The sequence below is a fragment of the Zonotrichia leucophrys genome, unplaced genomic scaffold, assembly GCF_028769735.1.
Source record: "Zonotrichia leucophrys gambelii isolate GWCS_2022_RI unplaced genomic scaffold, RI_Zleu_2.0 Scaffold_75_219274, whole genome shotgun sequence".
Taxonomy (NCBI): Eukaryota; Metazoa; Chordata; class Aves; order Passeriformes; family Passerellidae; genus Zonotrichia; species Zonotrichia leucophrys.
The window spans coordinates 54,873-72,695 of record NW_026992280.1 but is presented as its reverse complement, the minus strand read 5'-3'; the positions used below and the strand labels follow the sequence as shown (position 1 = coordinate 72,695).

The following is a 17,823-nucleotide window of genomic DNA, read 5'->3' as shown; positions in this document are numbered from 1 at the left end:
GTGCCCATCAGTGCCCAGTTTGGGCAGTACCAGCAGGAAGGGGCGGCTCCGTGCCCGGCCCAGCCCCACCAGCAGCAGCTCCCTGACATGGGGCAGTTCCCAGTGCCCATCCCAGTGCCCATCCCAGTGCCATCCCAGTGCCCATCCCAGTGCCATCCCAGTGCCCATCCCAGTATCCCCAGTGTTCCCAGTGCCCATGGCAGTGCCCAGTTTGGGCAGTGCCCATGGCAGTACCAGCAGGAAGGGGCGGCTGTGGTTGCGGCCCAGCCCCACCAGCAGCAGCTCCCTGACATGGGGCAGTTCCCTCTCGCCCCTCTCGTCCTTGCGGGGCTCGGCCGGCGGCTGCCCGAAGGACGAATCCACCAACACCCGCTGGCCCACCGGGAAATTCTTCACCAGGAACACCAGGCGCCACTCGGGCACCTGGTAAATCTGGGGGAAATGGGGAAAAATGGGAATTTTGGGGGAAAAAATGGGAATTTTGGGGGAAAAAATGGGAATTATGGGGGGAAACCAAGAGGAGTTCTGGAAGGGAAATTGGAATTGTGAAGGGGAACAAAGGGAATTCCAGAGGGAAAACATTCCCAGTCCCTCCCAGTGTTCCCAGTAGCTCCATGTTGCCGTTCTCCCATTCCCAGTGCCATTCCCAGTATCCCCAATACCATTCCCAGTATCCCCAGTCCCATTCCCAGTTTCCCCAGTACCTCCATGTTTCCGTTCTCCCATTCCCAGTATCCCCAGTATTCCCAGTATTCCCATTCCCAGTGCTCCCAGTATCCCCAGTCCCATTCCCAGTATCCCCAGTCCATCCCAGTCCATCCCAGTACCTCCATGTTGCCGTTCTCCCATTCCCAGTATCCCCAATACCATTCCCAGTCCCTCCCAGTATTCCCATTCCCAGTTTCCCCAGTACCTCCATGTTTCCGTTCTCCCATTCCCAGTATCCCCAGTCCATCCCAGTCCATCCCAGTACCTCCATGTTGCCGTTCTCCCATTCCCAATCCCATTCCCAGTATCCCCAGTATCCCCAGTATCCCCAGTATTCCCAGTATTCCCAGTTTCCCCAGTACCTCCATGTTGCCGTTCTCCCATTCCCAGTCCCATTCCCAGTCCATCCCAGTCCATCCCAGTCCATCCCAGTACCTCCATGTTGCCGTTCTCCCAATCCCATTCCCAGTATCCCCAGTATCCCCAGTATTCCCAGTATCCCCAGTTTCCCCAGTACCTCCATGTTGCCGTTCTCCCATTCCCAATCCCATTCCCAGTATCCCCAGTATCCCCAGTATTCCCAGTATTCCCAGTTTCCCCAGTACCTCCATGTTGCCGTTCTCCCATTCCCAGTATCCCCAGTATCCCCAGTCCCATTCCCAGTATCCCCAGTATCCCCAGTATCCCCAGTATCCCCAGTATCCCCAGTATTCCCAGTTTCCCCAGTACCTCCATGTTGCCGTTCTCCCATTCCCAGTATTCCCAGTATTCCCAGTATTCCCAGTATTCCCAGTACCTCCATGTTTCCGTTCTCCCATTCCCAGTATCCCCAGTATCCCCAGTATTCCCATTCCCAGTATCCCCAGTCCATCCCAGTTTCCCCAGTACCTCCATGTTTCCGTTCTCCCATTCCCAATCCCATTCCCAGTATCCCCAGTCCATCCCAGTCCATCCCAGTCCATCCCAGTACCTCCATGTTGCCGTTCTCCCATTCCCAATCCCATTCCCAGTCCATCCCAGTCCATCCCAGTTACCCCAGTACCTCCATGTTGCCGTTCTCCCATTCCCAATCCCATTCCCAGTATCCCCAGTCCATCCCAGTCCATCCCAGTACCTCCATGTTTCTGTTCTCCCATTCCCAGTATCCCCAGTATTCCCAGTCCCTCCCAGTTTCCCCAGTACCTCCATGTTTCCATTCTCCCATTCCCAATCCCATTCCCAGTCCATCCCAGTCCATCCCAGTACCTCCATGTTGCCGTTCTCCCATTCCCAATCCCATTCCCAGTCCATCCCAGTACCTCCATGTTGCCGTTCTCCCATTCCCAGTATCCCCAGTATTCCCAGTATTCCCAGTCCATCCCAGTCCATCCCAGTACCTCCATGTTTCCGTTCTCCCATTCCCAGTCCCATTCCCAGTATCCCCAGTCCATCCCAGTACGTCCATGTTTCCATTCTCCCATTCCTATTCCCAGTATTCCCAGTCCATCCCAGGATCCCCAGTACCTCCATGTTTCCGTTCTCCCATTCCCAGTATCCCCAGTATCCCCAGTCCCATTCCCAGTCCATCCCAGTACCTCCATGTTTCCGTTCTCCCATTCCCAATCCCATTCCCAGTATCCCCAGTCCATCCCAGTCCATCCCAGTCCATCCCAGTACCTCCATGTTGCCGTTCTCCCATTCCCAATCCCATTCCCAGTATTCCCAGTATTCCCAGTTTCCCCAGTACCTCCATGTTGCCGTTCTCCCATTCCCAATCCCATTCCCAGTATCCCCAGTCCATCCCAGTCCATCCCAGTACCTCCACGTTGCCGTTCTCCCATTCCCATTCCCAGTATCCCCAGTCCATCCCAGTCCATCCCAGTCCATCCCAGTACCTCCATGTTGCCGTTCTCGCGGGCCAGCACGCACCAGTGGGAGGGGTCAGGGCTCAGGGGGGCGGGGTCTCTCTCGGGGGGCCCCGCCCTGCGCGGCTCCTCCCGGGGCGGGGAACGGCCCGAGCCCCCCGAGTCCCCGTAGAGCATCTCCTCCTCATCATCAACGGAACCACTGCAAAGACAGGGCACCTGGGCACACCTGGGCACACCTGGGCACACCTGGGCACACCTGGGATACACCTGGGATACACCTGGGCACACCTACATACACCTAACAGCCCCCCGAGTCCCCGTAGAGCATCTCCTCCTCATCATCAACGGAACCACTGGGGAGAGAGACAGGTATGGCACACCTGGGCACACCTGGGCACACCTGGGCACAGGTATGGCACACCTGGGCACACCCACATACACCTAACAGCCCCCGAGCCCCCCGAGTCCCCGTAGAGCATCTCCTCCTCATCATCAACGGAACCACTGCAAAGACAGGGCACCTGGGCACACCTGGGCACACCTGGGCACAGGTATGGCACACCTGGGCACACCCACATACACCTGGGCACACCCACATACACCTAACAGCCCCCCGAGTCCCCGTAGAGCATCTCCTCCTCATCATCAACCGAGCCACTGCAAAGACAGGGCACCTGGGCACACCTGGGCACACCTGGGCACAGGTATGGCACACCTGGGCACACCTGGGCACAGGTATGGCACACCTGGGCACACCCACATACACCTAACAGCCCCCCGAGTCCCCGTAGAGCATCTCCTCCTCATCATCCACTGAGCCACTGTGGGGAGATGGCACACCTGGGGGCACCTGAGATACACCTGGGCACACCTGGGCACACCTGGGCACACCTGGGCACAGGTATGGCACACCTGGGCACACCTGGCATAGACCTAGGGACACCTGGGAACACCTTGGGGACACCTGAGAACATCCCCAGAGACACAACCAAGAGCACTTGGAGATTGGGGACACCTGGGGACACCTGGGCACACCTGGGGACATCTGGGGACATCTGGGGACATCCCAGGGACACCTGGGGACATCCTGGGGACAGCTGGGGACATCCTGGGCACACCTGGGCACACCTGGGCACACCTGGGAACAATGGGGACACACCTGGGGACACCTGGGCACACCTGGGGACACCTTGGGGACACCTGGGGACACACCTGGGGACACCTGGGGACACCTTGGGGACACCTGGGCACACCTGGGGACACACCTGGGCACACCTGGGGACACCTTGGGGACACCTTGGGCACACCTGGGCACACCTGGGGACACACCTGGGGACACCTGGGGACACCTTGGGGACACCTTGGGGACACCTGGGGACACCTGGGGACACACCTGGGCACACACCTGGGCACACCTGGGCACACCTGGGGACACCTTGGGGACACCTGGGCACACCTGGGGACACCTGGGGACACACCTGGGCACACCTGGGGACACACCTGGGCACACCTGGGGACACCTGGGCACACCTGGGGACACACCTGGGCACACCTGGGCACACACCTGGGCACACACCTGGGCACAGGGACCCACCTGAGGTCCTGGATGAGGGTCTCGGCCTCGGCGTGGGGGCGGGGCGGGGGCTCCTCGCGGGGGGCGCGGCTCTCGGTGGTGAACATTCCAGAAAGGTCCCGGTACAGGCACAGCGCGGTGACACGGGACGGCTGTGGGGACAGTGGGGACATCATTGGGGACATCATTGGGGACATTGGGGACATTCCGGAAAGGTCCCGGTACAGGCACAGTGTGGTGACACGGGACGGCTGCGGGGACAGTGGGGACACCATTGGGGACAGCATTGGGGACATTGGGGACACCATTGGGGACACCATTGGGGACATTGGGGACATTCCGGAAAGGTCCCGGTACAGGCACAGCGCGGTGACACGGGACGGCTGCGGAGAGAGGGGACATTGGGGACACTGGGGACACTGGGGACATCATTGGGGACATCATTGGGGACATTGGGGACATTCCGGAAAGGTCCCGGTACAGGCACAGCGCGGTGACACGGGAGGGCTGGGGGGACAGTGGGGACACTGGGGACACTGGGGACATTGGGGACAGTGGGGACATCACTGGGGACAGTGGGGACATCACTGGGGACATTAGGGACACCACTGGGGGACACCATTGGGGACATTGCAGGACATTGAGATGCTGGGGACAGTGGGGACATTGGGGGAACATTTGGGACATCACTGGGGGGACAGTGGGGACACCATTGGGGACACCATTGGGGACACCATTGGGGACAGTGGGGACATCATTGGGGACATCATTGGGGACATCATTGGGGACATTGGGGACATCACTGGGGACATTGGGGACATCATTGGGGACATTCCGGAAAGGTCCCGGTACAGGCACAGAGCAGTGACACAGGACGGCTGTGGGGACATCATTGGGGACATCACTGGGGACATCATTGGGGACATTTTGGGGGGACATTGGGATATTGGGGACATTGTGAGGACAGAGGGGACATCCAGGACAAGGGGACACTGTGGAGACCTGGGGACAGTCACACGTCACCCAGGGACCGGGGACACTGGGGACAGCCAAGGGCACTGGGGACATTGTGGGATGTGACACTGAAGGTGCCACCTGGAGCAGGGCCAGGTGGGCGTGGCTGGGGACACAGGTGACACGGGTGACACACGTGACACACGTGACATGGGTGGCCAGAGCAAGGCCAGGCAGGGATGGCTGGGGACATTGGTGACACTCACGTGTGACACAGTGACACTCATGTGTGACATTGGTGACACTCACGTGTGACACGGGCGGCCGCAGCAGCGCCAGGCAGGGTTGGGGATGGTTGAGGATGGGTGGGAAGGGTTGGGGACAGTTGGTGACACTCATGTGTGACATTGGTGACACTCACGTGTGACACGGGCGGGCGCAGCAGCGCCAGGCGCGGGGTTGGGGACAGTCAGGGATGGTTGGGGACAGTTGGTGACACAGGTGACATTGGTGACACTCACGTGTGACACGGGCGGCCGCAGCAGCGCCAGGCGCGGGGTTAGGGATGGTTGGGGACACAGTGACACAGGTGACATTGGTGACACTCACGTGTGACACGGGTGGCCGCAGCAGCGCCAGGCAGGGTTGGGGATGGTTGGGGACACAGTGACACAGGTGACAGTTGGTGACACTCACGTGTGACACGGGCGGTCTCAGCAGCGCCAGGCGGGGGGTTGGGGATGGTTGGGGACAGTTGGGGACATTGGTGACACTCACGTGTGACACGGGCGGTCTCAGCAGTGCCAGGCGCGGGGCGCGCCCCCCGTACCCGTCGCCCTTGAGCGTGAAGGCCGCCAGGTGCCCGTCGGCGCTGAGCAGCACCCCGAAGGGATCGGCCACGGCGCAGTGCACGATGGGAGAGCCCAGATCCACGGGGACAAAGTGCAGCTGGGTCACTGTGAGGGGACAGAAATGTCACAGCAATGTCACATTGTCACAGTGTCACATTGTCACAGCAGTGTCACAGCAGTGTCACACTGTCACAGTGCACGATGGGAGAGCCCAGGTCCACGGGCACAAAGTGCAGCTGGGTCACTGTGAGGGGACAGAAATGTCACTGCAGTGTCACAGTGTCATACTGTTACAGAAGTGTCACAGTGTCACATCAATGTCACATTGTCACAGTGCACGATGGGAGAGCCCAGATCCACGGGGACAAAGTGCAGCTGGGTCACTGTCAGGGGACAGAAATGTCACACTGTCACATTGTCACATTGTCACAGTGTCACACTGTCACAGTGTCACAGTGTCACACTGTCACAGTGCACGATGGGAGAGCCGAGATCCACAGGGACAAAGTGCAGCTGGGTCACTGCGGGGACAGAAATGTCACACTGTCACATTGTCACAGTGTCACAGCAGTATCACAGCAGTGTCACAGCAATGTCACATTGTCACACTGTCACAGTGCACGATGGGAGAGCCCAGATCCACCGGCACAAAGTGCAGCTGGGTCACTGTGAGGGGACAGAAATGTCACTGCAATGTCACAGTGTCACACTGTCACACTGTCACAGCAGTGTCACAGCAGTGTCACACTGTCACAGTGCACGATGGGAGAGCCCAGATCCACGGGGACAAAGTGCAGCTGGGTCAATGTGGGGACACAAATGTCACACTGTCACATTGTCACAGCAGTGTCACAGCAGTGTCACAGTGTCACAGTGCACGATGGGAGAGCCGAGATCCACGGGCACAAAGTGCAGCTGGGTCACTGTGGGGACAGAAATGTCACATTGTCACAGTGTCACATTGTCACACTGTCACAGCAATGTCACATTGTCACATCAATGTCACAGTGCACGATGGGAGAGCCCAGATCCACGGGGACAAAGTGCAGCTGGGTCACTGTGAGGGGACAGAAATGTCACTGCAATGTCACAGTGTCACAGCAATGTCACATTGTCACAGCAATGTCACAGCAATGTCACACTGTCACAGTGCACGATGGGAGAGCCGAGATCCACGGGGACAAAGTGCAGCTGGGTCACTGTCAGGGGACAGAAATGTCACACTGTCACATTGTCACAGTGTCACATCCCCAGTGTGAGCCCAGGTCCACGGGCACAAAGTGCAGCTGGGTCACTGCGGGGACAGAAATGTCACTGTAATGTCACAGTGTCACACTGTCACAGTGCACGATGGGAGAGCCCAGGTCCACCGGGACAAAGTGCAGCTGGGTCAATGTCAGGGGACACAAATGTCACTGTAATGTCACATTGTCACATTGTCACACTGTCACAGTGCACGATGGGAGAGCCCAGATCCACGGGCACAAAGTGCAGCTGGGTCACTGTGAGGGGACAGCAATGTCACATTGTCACATTGTCACAGTGTCACAGCAATGTCACAGCAATGTCACAGTGTCACAGTGCACGATGGGAGAGCCCAGGTCCACCGGCACAAAGTGCAGCTGGGTCACTGTGAGGGGACAGAAATGTCACTGCAATGTCACAGTGTCACAGCAGTGTCACAGCAATGTCACACTGTCACAGTGTCACAGCAATGTCACATTGTCACAGCAATGTCACACTGTCACACTGTCACAGTGCACGATGGGAGAGCCCAGGTCCACCGGCACAAAGTGCAGCTGGGTCACTGTCAGGGGACAGCAGTGTCACAGCAATGTCACCATGGGGTCACAGCAGTGTCACATCCCTGTCACAACCCCAGTGTCACCTCCAGTGTCACCTGCCAATGTCACCTGCCACTGCACCGCCAAGAATGTCCCAGCGGTGTCACCCTGGTGCCACCCCCGGATGTCACACCCTCTTCCTGTGCCACCCCCTTGATGTCACACCTGGGGACACACCTGAGCCAGTGTGACCCCTTGATGTCACCTCAGGAGTGTCCCAGGTGTGTCACTGTCCCCAGGTGTCCCCAGGTGTGTCCCTGTCCCCAGGTGTGTCCCTGTCCCCAGGTGTGTCACTGTCACTGTCCCCAGGTGTGTCCCTGTCCCCAGGTGTGTCACTGTCACTGTCCCCAGGTGTGTCCCCAGGTGTGTCACTGTCACTCACCGCCCTGCAGCAGCCTCAGCCCCAGGGGTGACACCTGCACGATGAACTGGCCCTGGCCCAGGTGTGTCCCTGTCCCCAGGTGTGTCCCTGTCCCCAGGTGTGTCCCCAGGTGTGTCACTGTCACTGTCCCCAGGTGTGTCACTGTCCCCAGGTGTGTCACTGTCCCCAGGTGTGTCACTGTCACTCACCGCCCTGCAGCAGCCTCAGCCCCAGCGGTGACACCTGCACGATGAACTGGCCCTGGCCCAGGTTCCCGGCGAACACGGTCGGGCCCTGCGTGGCGAAGCCGCTCGTGTCCAGCTCCAGGATCTCCTGGCCCGTCTGCAGGATCTGGGGACACCGGGGACATTGGGGACATTGGGGACACCAGGGGACATTGGGGACAGCAAGGAGTGTCAGTGTCCCCATGTCCCTGTGATGTCCCCTCACCATGGTGGAGTCCTCGCGGCTCAGGATGAGGAACCCCATGATGTCCCCATGACCCTGTGATGTCCCCATGATGTCCCCAATGTCCCCAATGTTCCCATGATGTCCCCAATGTCCCCATGACCCCGTGATGTCCCCGTGATGTCCCCATGATGTCCCCAATGTCCCCAATGATGTCCCCTCACCATGGTGGAGTCCTCGCGGCTCAGGATGAGGAAGCCCTGTCCCCATGATGTCCCCAATGTCCCCATGATGTCCCCAATGTCCCCAATGTCCCCAATGATGTCCCCTCACCATGGTGGAGTCCTCATGGCTCAGGATGAGGAAGCCCTGTCCCTGTGATGTCCCCAATGTCCCCATGATGTCCCCAATGTCCCCAGTGTCCCCAATGTCCCCAGTCAATGTCCCTCACCATGGTGGAGTCCTCGCGGCTCAGGATGAGGAACCCGTGACCCCGTGATGTCCCCAGTGTCCCCATGATGTCCCCAATGTCCCTCACCATGGTGGAGTCCTCGCGGCTCAGGATGAGGAAGCCGTGCCGTTCCCCGTCCTCCTCAGAAGGTTCCGGAGCCGCCGCCGCCGCCTCGGGCTCAGCGCTGGTCCCTGGGGCCACCTCGGGCTGAGGGGACAGAGCCGCCGTGGGGACACCGACAGGGGACACAGGGACATGGAGGGACATGGAGGGACAGGGGGACACAGGGGGACACGGACACGGACAGGGGACACAGGGACATGGAGGGACATGGGGACACAGGGACATGGAGGGACATGGGGACACAGGGGGACACGGACAGGGGACACAGGGACATGGAGGGACATGGGGACACAGGGGGACACGGACAGGGGACACGGACAGACATGGACACGGACAGGGGACACAGGGGGACACGGACAGACATGGACACGGACAGGGGACACAGGGGGACACGGACAGGGGACACAGGGACATGGAGGGACATGGGGACACAGGGGGACACGGACATGGACAGGGGACACAGGGACATGGAGGGACAGGGGGACACAGGGGACAAGAGGGGACACGGACATGGACAGGGGACACAGGGACACAGAGGGACATGTGGACACAGGGGGACACGGACGTGGGATGAGGGGACACAGGGGGTGACAGGGTGACAAAGGTGATGCAGGGAGGGTGACACAGGGGGTGACAAAGGGGACACAGACACAGGGACATGAGGGGATGGGGACATTTGGGGACACAGGGGGACACAGGGACATGGAGGGACGTGGGGACACAGGGACATGGAGGGACATGGGGACACAGACACAGGGACATGAGGGGATGGGGACATTTGGGGACACAGGGGGACACAGGGACATGGAGGGACATGGGGACACAGGGACATGGAGGGACATGGGGACACAGACACAGGGACATGAGGGGATGGGGACATTTGGGGACACAGGGGGACACAGGGACAGTGGGACATGGGGACACAGACACAGGGACATGAGGGTACAGAAGGTTACAGGGACAGGGGGACATGGGGACAAAGACACAGAGGACACGGAGGGACAGGGGGACATGAAGGGACATGGGGACACAGGGAGACACAGAGAACATGGAGGGACATGGGGACAGGGGACATGGAGGGACAGAGGGACATGGGGATGGGGACACAGGGACACGAGGGAACAGCGGGACATGGGGACACAGGTGACACAGGGGTGTGACACAGGTGACCCACCTGTCTCCGCAGGGGGGCACGGTGTCACAGGTGACATGGAGTGACATGGTGACACAGGGGGGTGACACAGGGGGTGACATAGAGGGGTGACACAGGTGACCCATCTGTTCCCGCAGGGGGGGCGCGGTGTCACAGGTGACATGGGGTGACATGGTGACACGGGGGGGTGACACAGGGACACAGGGGATAACAAAGGGTGTGACACAGGTGACACAGGGTGTGACATAGTGACACTGGTGACACAGGGGGTGACACAGGGGGGTGACACAGGGGACACAGGGAGGTGACACAGGTGACACAGGTGACCCACCTGTTCCCGCGGGGGGGGCGCGGTGACACAGTGACACAGGGGTGTGACACAGGGGGGTGACACAGGGACACAGTGACACAGGGAGGTGACACAGGGACACAGGGGGTGACACAGGGGTGTGACACGGGGGTGACACAGGTGACACAGATGACACAGGGGGTGACACAGGGACACAGGGGGTGACACAGGGGGGTGACACAGGGGGTGACACAGGTGACATTGGTGACCCACCTGTTCCCGCGGGGGGGGCGCGGTGACCGTCCACATGTCGTAACAGCCGGGCAGCTCAAAGGTGGTGACAACCTGGGGCCGGATGCTGCGCTGGGGACACACGGGGACAGGGATGGGACAGGGACAGGGACAGGGACAGGGAAGGGACAGGGATAGGGATGGGACAGGGATGGGACAGGGACAGGGGACACAGGGACAGGGACAGGGATGGGGACAGGGACAGGGACAGGACAGGGATGGGGACAGGGATGGGACAGGGATGGGACAGGGATGGGACAGGGATGGGGATGGGACAGGGACAGGGACAGGGACAGGACAGGGATGGGGACACACGGGGACAGGGAGGGGACAGGGATGGGGACAGGGATGGGACAGGGATGGGACAGGGATGGGACAGGGATGGGGCTGGGACAGGGACAGGGACAGGGACAGGACAGGGATGGGGACACACGGGGACAGGGATGGGACAGGGATGGGGACAGGGATGGGACAGGGATGGGGACAGGGATGGGACAGGGATGGGACAGGGATGGGACAGGGACAGGGACAGGGATGGGGACAGGGATGGGACAGGGATGGGACAGGGATGGGACACAGGGACAGGGATGGGGACAGGGATGGGGACAGGAACAGGGGACAAGAGTCAGGGATGGGGACAGGGATGGGACAGGGACAGGGACACAGGGACAGGGATGGGGATGGGACAGGGATGGGGACAGGGATGGGACAGGGACAGGGACAGGGACACAGGGACAGGGATGGGGATGGGACAGGGATGGGGACAGGGATGGGACAGGGACAGGGATGGGATGTGGACAGGGACAGGGATGGGGCAGGGATGGGACAGGGATGGGACAGGGACAGGGATGGGGCAGGGATGGGACTGGGACAGGGATGGGGACAGGGATGGGACAGGGACAGGGATGGGACAGGGACAGGGGACAGCTGTCACATGGGGACAGGGAGAAGGCACAGGGATGGGGATGGGGACAGGGACAGGGATGGGGACAGGGACAGGGATGGGGACAGGGACAGGGATGGGGACACAGGGACAGGGATGGGGATGGGGACAGGGATGGGACAGGGATGGGGACAGGGATGGGACAGGGATGGGACAGGGATGGGACAGGGATGGGGACAGGGATGGGACAGGGATGGGACAGGGACAGGGATGGGACAGGGACAGGGACAGGGACAGGGACAGGGATGGGACAGGGACAGGGACAGGGACAGGGACAGGGATGGGACAGGGACAGGGATGGGACAGGGATGGGGACAGGGACAGGGATGGGACAGGACAGGGATGGGACAGGGATGGGACAGGGACAGGGATGGGACAGGACAGGATGGGACAGGGACAGGGACAGGGACAGGGACAGGGACAGGGACAGGGATGGGACAGGGATGGGACAGGGACAGGGACAGGGATGGGGACAGGGATGGGACAGGGACAGGGACAGGGACAGGGACAGGGACAGGGACAGGGACAGGGACAGGGATGGGGATAGGACAGGGACAGGGACAGGGACGGGGACAGGGATGGGGACAGGGACGGGGACAGGGACAGGGATGGGGACAGGGATGGGACAGGGATGGGGACAGGGACCAGGGAAAGCCATCCGGGGACAGTTCCATCCTTATGGGGTGCTGCCCCATAGATTTGGGGTGCCCCACAGTTTTGGGGTGTCGCTGGGGGGGCACAGGCAGGTTTGGGGTTTTTGGGGTGTCGCTGGGGGGTACAGGCAGTTTTTGGGGTGTACCCCATGGATTTTGGGTGTACCCCATGGATTTTGGGGTACCCCATAGATATTGGGGTGTCACTGGGGGGGTACAGGCAGTTTTTGGGGTGTACCCCATGGATTTTGGGGTGCCCCACAGATACTGGGGTGTCGCTGGGGGAGCACAGGCAGTTTTTGGGGTGTACCCATGGATTTTGGGGTGTACCCCATGGATTTCGTGGTGTACCCCATGGATTTTGGGGTGTCGCTGGGGGGTACAGGCAGGTTTTGGGGTGTACCCATGGATTTTGGGGTGCCCCACAGATACTGGGGTGTTGCTGGGGGGGCACAGGCAGCTTTTGGGGTACCCCATGGATTTTGGGGTGTACCCCATGGATTTCGTGGTGTACCCCATGGATTTTGGGGTGTTGCTGGGAGGCACAGGCAGTTTTTGGGGTGTCGCTGGGGGGGTACAGGCAGGTTTTGGGGTACCCCGTGGATTTTGGGGTACCCCACAGATATTGGGGTGTCGCTGGGGGGGTACAGGCAGTTTTTGGGGTGTCGCTGGGGGTACAGGCAGGTTTTGGGGTGCCCCACAGATATTGGGGTGTCGCTGGGGGGGGTACAGGCAGGTTTTGGGGTACCCCATGGATTTTGGGGTACCCCACAGATATTGGGGTGTCGCTGGGGGGGGGGTACAGGCAGGTTTGGGGTACCCCACAGATATTGGGGTGTCGCTGGGGGGGTACAGGCAGGTTTGGGGTTTTTGGGGTGTCGCTGGGGGCACAGGCAGGTTTTGGGGTGTACCCCATGGATTTTGGGGTGTCGCTGGGGGGTACAGGCAGTTTTTGGGGTTTTTGGGGTGTCGCGGGGGGGTACAGGCAGGTTTTGGGGTGCCCCATGGATTTTGTGGTGTACCCCATGGATTTTGGGGTGTCCCACAGATATTGGGGTGTCGCTGGGGGGTACAGGCAGGTTTTGGGGTGTACCCCATGGATTTTGGGTGCCCCATAGTTTTGGGGTGTCGCTGGGGGGGTACAGGCAGGTTTGGGGTTTTTGGGGTGTCGCTGGTGGGGCACAGGCAGGTTTTGGGGTTTTTGGGGTGTCCCTGGGGGGGTACAGCAGGTTTTGGGGTGTACCCCGTGGATTTTGGGTGTCGCTGGGGGTACAGGCAGGTTTTGGGGTACCCCATGGATTTTGGGGTACCCCACAGATATTGGGGTGTCCCTGGGGGGGTACAGGCAGGTTTTGGGGTGTACCCCGTGGATTTTGGGTTCGCTGGGGGGTACAGGCAGGTTTTGGGGTACCCCATGGATTTTGGGGTACCCCACAGATATTGGGGTGTCACTGGGGGGTACAGGCAGGTTTTGGGGTACCCCATGGATTTTGGGGTGCCCCACAGATATTGGGGTGTCGCTGGGGGGGTACAGGCAGTTTTTGGGGTGTCGCTGGGGGGGTACAGGCAGGTTTGGGGTTTTTGGGGTGTCGCTGGGGGGGTACAGGCGCTCCCCAGCCTTTGGGGTCCCCCTGGTTCACCCCAGCCCTGCTCTGGCACCGGGCTGGGCCCCCCGGGAACCTCCCACGGGGGGGCTCTGTGGTGCGGGGGGGGGGGTTTGGGGGTTCAGGGGGGGTTTTGGGGGTTCAGGGGGGGATTTGGGGTTTTGGGGTTCAGGGGGGTTTGTGGGGTCCAGGGGGGTTTGGGGGGTCCAGGGGGGATTTGGGGAGTTTTGGGGTCCAAGGGGGATTTGGGGTCCAGGGGGGTTTGGGGGCTCCAGGGGGATTTGGGGTTCAGGGGTTTTGTGGGATCCAAGGGGGAATTTGGGGAGTTTTGGGGTCCAAGGGGGATTTGGGGTTTTTGGGGTTCAGAGGCAGATTTGGGGTTCAGGGGGTTTTGGGGTTCAGGGGGGTTTTGGGGTCCAGGGGGGATTTGGGGTTTTTGGGGTTCAGGGGGTTTGTGGGGTTCAGGGGGGGTTTGGGGGGTTCAGGGGGATTTGGGGTTTTGGGGAGTTTTGGGGTCCAAGGGGGATTTGAGGAGTCCAGGGGGGATTTGGGGTTCAGGGGGATTTGGGGTTTTTGGGGTTCAGGGGGTTTGTGGGGTCCAGGGGGGTTTGGGGTTCAGGGGGGGGTTTGTGGGGTCCAAGGGGATTTTGGGGTTTTGGGGTCCAGGGGGGTTTTGGGGTTCAGGGGGGTTTGTGGGGTCCAGGGGAATTTGGGGAGTTTTGGGGTCCAAGGGGGATTTGGAGTTTTTGGGGTTCAGAGGCAGATTTGAGGTTCAGGGGAGTTTTGGGGTCCAAGGGGGATTTGGGGTTTTTGGGGTTCAGAGGCAGATTTGGGGTTCAGGGGGTTTTGGGGTCCAGGGGGGATTTGGGGTTTTTGGGGTTCAGGGGGGTTTGTGGGTCCAGGGGGGCTTGTGGGGTCCAGGGCAAATTTGGGGTTTTGGGAGTTTTGGGGTTCAAGGGGATTTGGGGGGTCCAGGGGGAGTTTGGGGGGTCCAGGGGGGTTTTGGGGTCCAGGGGGTTTGGGGGCTCCAGGGGGGATTTGAGGAGTCCAGGGGGAATTTGGGGTTCAGGGGGTATTTGGGGTTCAGGGGGGTTTGGGGGGTTCAGGGGGGTTTGTGGGGTCCAAGGGGATTTTGGGGTTTTGGGGTCCAGGGGGGGTTTGGGGGGTCCAGGGGGAATTTGGGGTTTTGGGGAGTTTTGGGGTCCAAGGGGATTTGGGTTTTCGGGTTTCAGGGAGGGTTTTGGGGTTCAGGGGGGTTTGTGGGGTTCAGGGGGGTTTTGGGGTTTTGGGGTTCAGGGGGATTTGGGGGTTTTTGGGGTTTCAGGGGGGTTTTGGGTTCAGGGGGGTTTGTGGGGTTCAGGGGGGGATTTGGGGTTTTGGGGTTCAGGGGGATTTGGGGGTTTTTGGGGTTTCAGGGGGGTTTTGGGGTTCAGGGGGGTTTGTGGGGTTCAGGGGGGATTTGGGTTTTGGGGTCCAGGGGGGATTTGGGGTTTTGGGGTTTCAGGGAGGGTTTTGGGGTCTAAGGGGGATTGGTTTTTTTTGAGGTTTTTGAGGTTCCAGGGGGTTTTGGGGTTCAGGGATGTTTTTGGGGTTCAGGGGTGTTTTTGGGGTGGTTTTTGGGGTTTTTGGGGTGGTTTTTGGGGTTTTTGGGTACCTGCAGCACGGTCAGAGCCCCGTTCTTGCCGTACCCCGAGCACAGGCAGGGTTTGGGATTTTGGGGTGGTTTTTGGGGTTTTTGGGGCTCAGGGATGTTTTTCAGGTGATTTTTGGGGTTTTTGGGGTGGTTTTTGGGGTTCAGGGATGTTTTTGGGGTGGTTTTTGGGGTTTTTGGGGTGATTTTTGAGGTTTTTGGGGTGTTTTTTGGGGTTTTTGGGTACCTGCAGCACGGTCAGAGCCCCGTTCTTGCCGTAGCCCGAGCACGGGCAGGGTTTGGGGTTTTGGGGTGGTTTTTGGGGTGGTTTTTGGGGTTTTTGGGGTGATTTTTCAGGTTTTTGGGTACCTGCAGCACGGTCAGGGCCCCGTTCTTGCCGTAGCCCGAGCACAGGACGATCTCCAGGTCGGGCTCGGGGCTGTTCTGGAACTGCAGAGAGACAGCGGGGTCAGGATTGGGGTTTTTGGGGCACTTTTTGGGGTTTTTGGGGCACTTTTTGGGGTTTTTGGGGTCATTTGGGGTTTTTGGGGCACATTTTGGGGTTTTTGGGGTCATTTGGGGTTTTTGGGGCACATTTTGGGGTGTTTTTTGGGGCTTTTTTCCCCTCACCCTCTTGGACAGGAAGGTCAGGTTTGGGGTGGATTTTAGGGTGGGTTTTGGGGTTGGGGGTCCCTCATTGGGCTGGGTTTTGGGGGACATTTTAGGGTTTTTGGGTCCCTCACCTCCTCAGACAGGAAGGCCGGGTTTGGGGTGGTTTTTGGGGTATATTTTGGGGTGGAATTGGGGCTTTTTGGGGTTCATTTTGGGGCTTTTTGGGGTACATTTTGGGGTACAATTTGGGGTTTTTGTGTCCTTCACCTCCTCAGACAGGAAGGCCGGGTTTGGGGTGGATTTTGGGGTACATTTTGGGGTTGTTTGGTCCATTTTGGGGTGAATTTTGGGGTCCATTTTGGGGTCCATTTTGGGGTTTTTGGGGTCCATTTTGGGGTTTTTGGTCCCTCACCTCCTCGGACAGGAAGGCCGGGTTTGGGATGGATTTGGGGCACATTTTGGGGTTTTTGGTCCCTCACCTCCTCAGACAGGAAGGCCGGGTTTGGGGTGGGTTTTGGGGTACAATTTGGGGTTTTTGGGGTACAATTGGGGGATTTTGGGGTCCCTCACCTCCTCAGACAGGAAGGCCGGGTTTGGGGTGGATTTGGGGCAATTTTGGGGTTGTTGGGTACATTTTGGGGTGGTTTTTGGGGTCCCTCACCTCCTCGGACAGGAAGGCCGGGTTTGGGGTGGGTTTTTGGGTCCATTTGGGGGTTTTTAAGGTGGATTTTTGGGGTACAATTTGGGGATTTTGGGGTCCCTCACCTCCTCGGACAGGAAGGCTGAGATTGGGATGGATTTGGGGCACATTTTGGGGTTTTTGGGTACATTTAGGTCCCTCACCTCCTCGGACAGGAAGGCCGGGTTTGGGATGGATTTGGGGCACATTTTGGGGCACATTTTGGGGCACATTTTGGGGTTTTTGGTCCCTCACCTCCTCGGACAGGAAGGCGGGTTTGGGATGGATTTGGGGCACATTTTGGGGTTTTTGGGGTACATTTTGGGGTTTTTGGTCCCTCACCTCCTCGGACAGGAAGGCCGGGTTTGGGATGGATTTGGGGCACATTTTGGGGTTTTTGGGGTACATTTTGGGGTTTTTGGTCCCTCACCTCCTCGGACAGGAAGGCTGAGATTGGGATGGATTTGGGGCACATTTTGGGGTACAATTGGGGGATTTTGGGGTCCCTCACCTCCTCGGACAGGAAGGCCGGGTTTGGGATGGATTTGGGGCACATTTTGGGGTACAATTGGGGGTTTTTGGGGTCCCTCACCTCCTCAGACAGGAAGGCCGGCTCCCCCATGGCGGCGTTGGCGCAGGGCCCGATGTTGAGGATGCTGTCACACACCTGGCACGGGGACACACGGGTGACACATGGGTGACACACGGGTGACACACGGGTGACACACAGGTGACACGCAGATGACACAGATGGGACAAAGGTGGCACACAGGTGACACAGGTGGCACACAGGTGACACAGGTCATACAGAAGTGACACACAGGTGACAGGGAGGTGACACAGGTGACA

At 59.6% G+C, this 17,823-nt stretch overlaps 1 protein-coding gene across 1 annotated transcript in view; it reads right to left on the bottom strand.

The window, feature by feature from the left end:
• The window catches only part of LOC135460651 (cleavage and polyadenylation specificity factor subunit 1-like), a 117,083-nt gene that overhangs the window by 55,947 nt on the left and 43,313 nt on the right, over nucleotides 1-17,823 (bottom strand). The window contains 9 exon segments of the mRNA XM_064737557.1: nucleotides 235-432; nucleotides 2,583-2,754; nucleotides 4,150-4,280; nucleotides 5,860-6,038; nucleotides 8,348-8,489; nucleotides 9,085-9,204; nucleotides 10,836-10,925; nucleotides 16,053-16,133; nucleotides 17,567-17,641. Coding sequence (XP_064593627.1) covers nucleotides 235-432; nucleotides 2,583-2,754; nucleotides 4,150-4,280; nucleotides 5,860-6,038; nucleotides 8,348-8,489; nucleotides 9,085-9,204; nucleotides 10,836-10,925; nucleotides 16,053-16,133; nucleotides 17,567-17,641 — 1,188 coding nt within the window.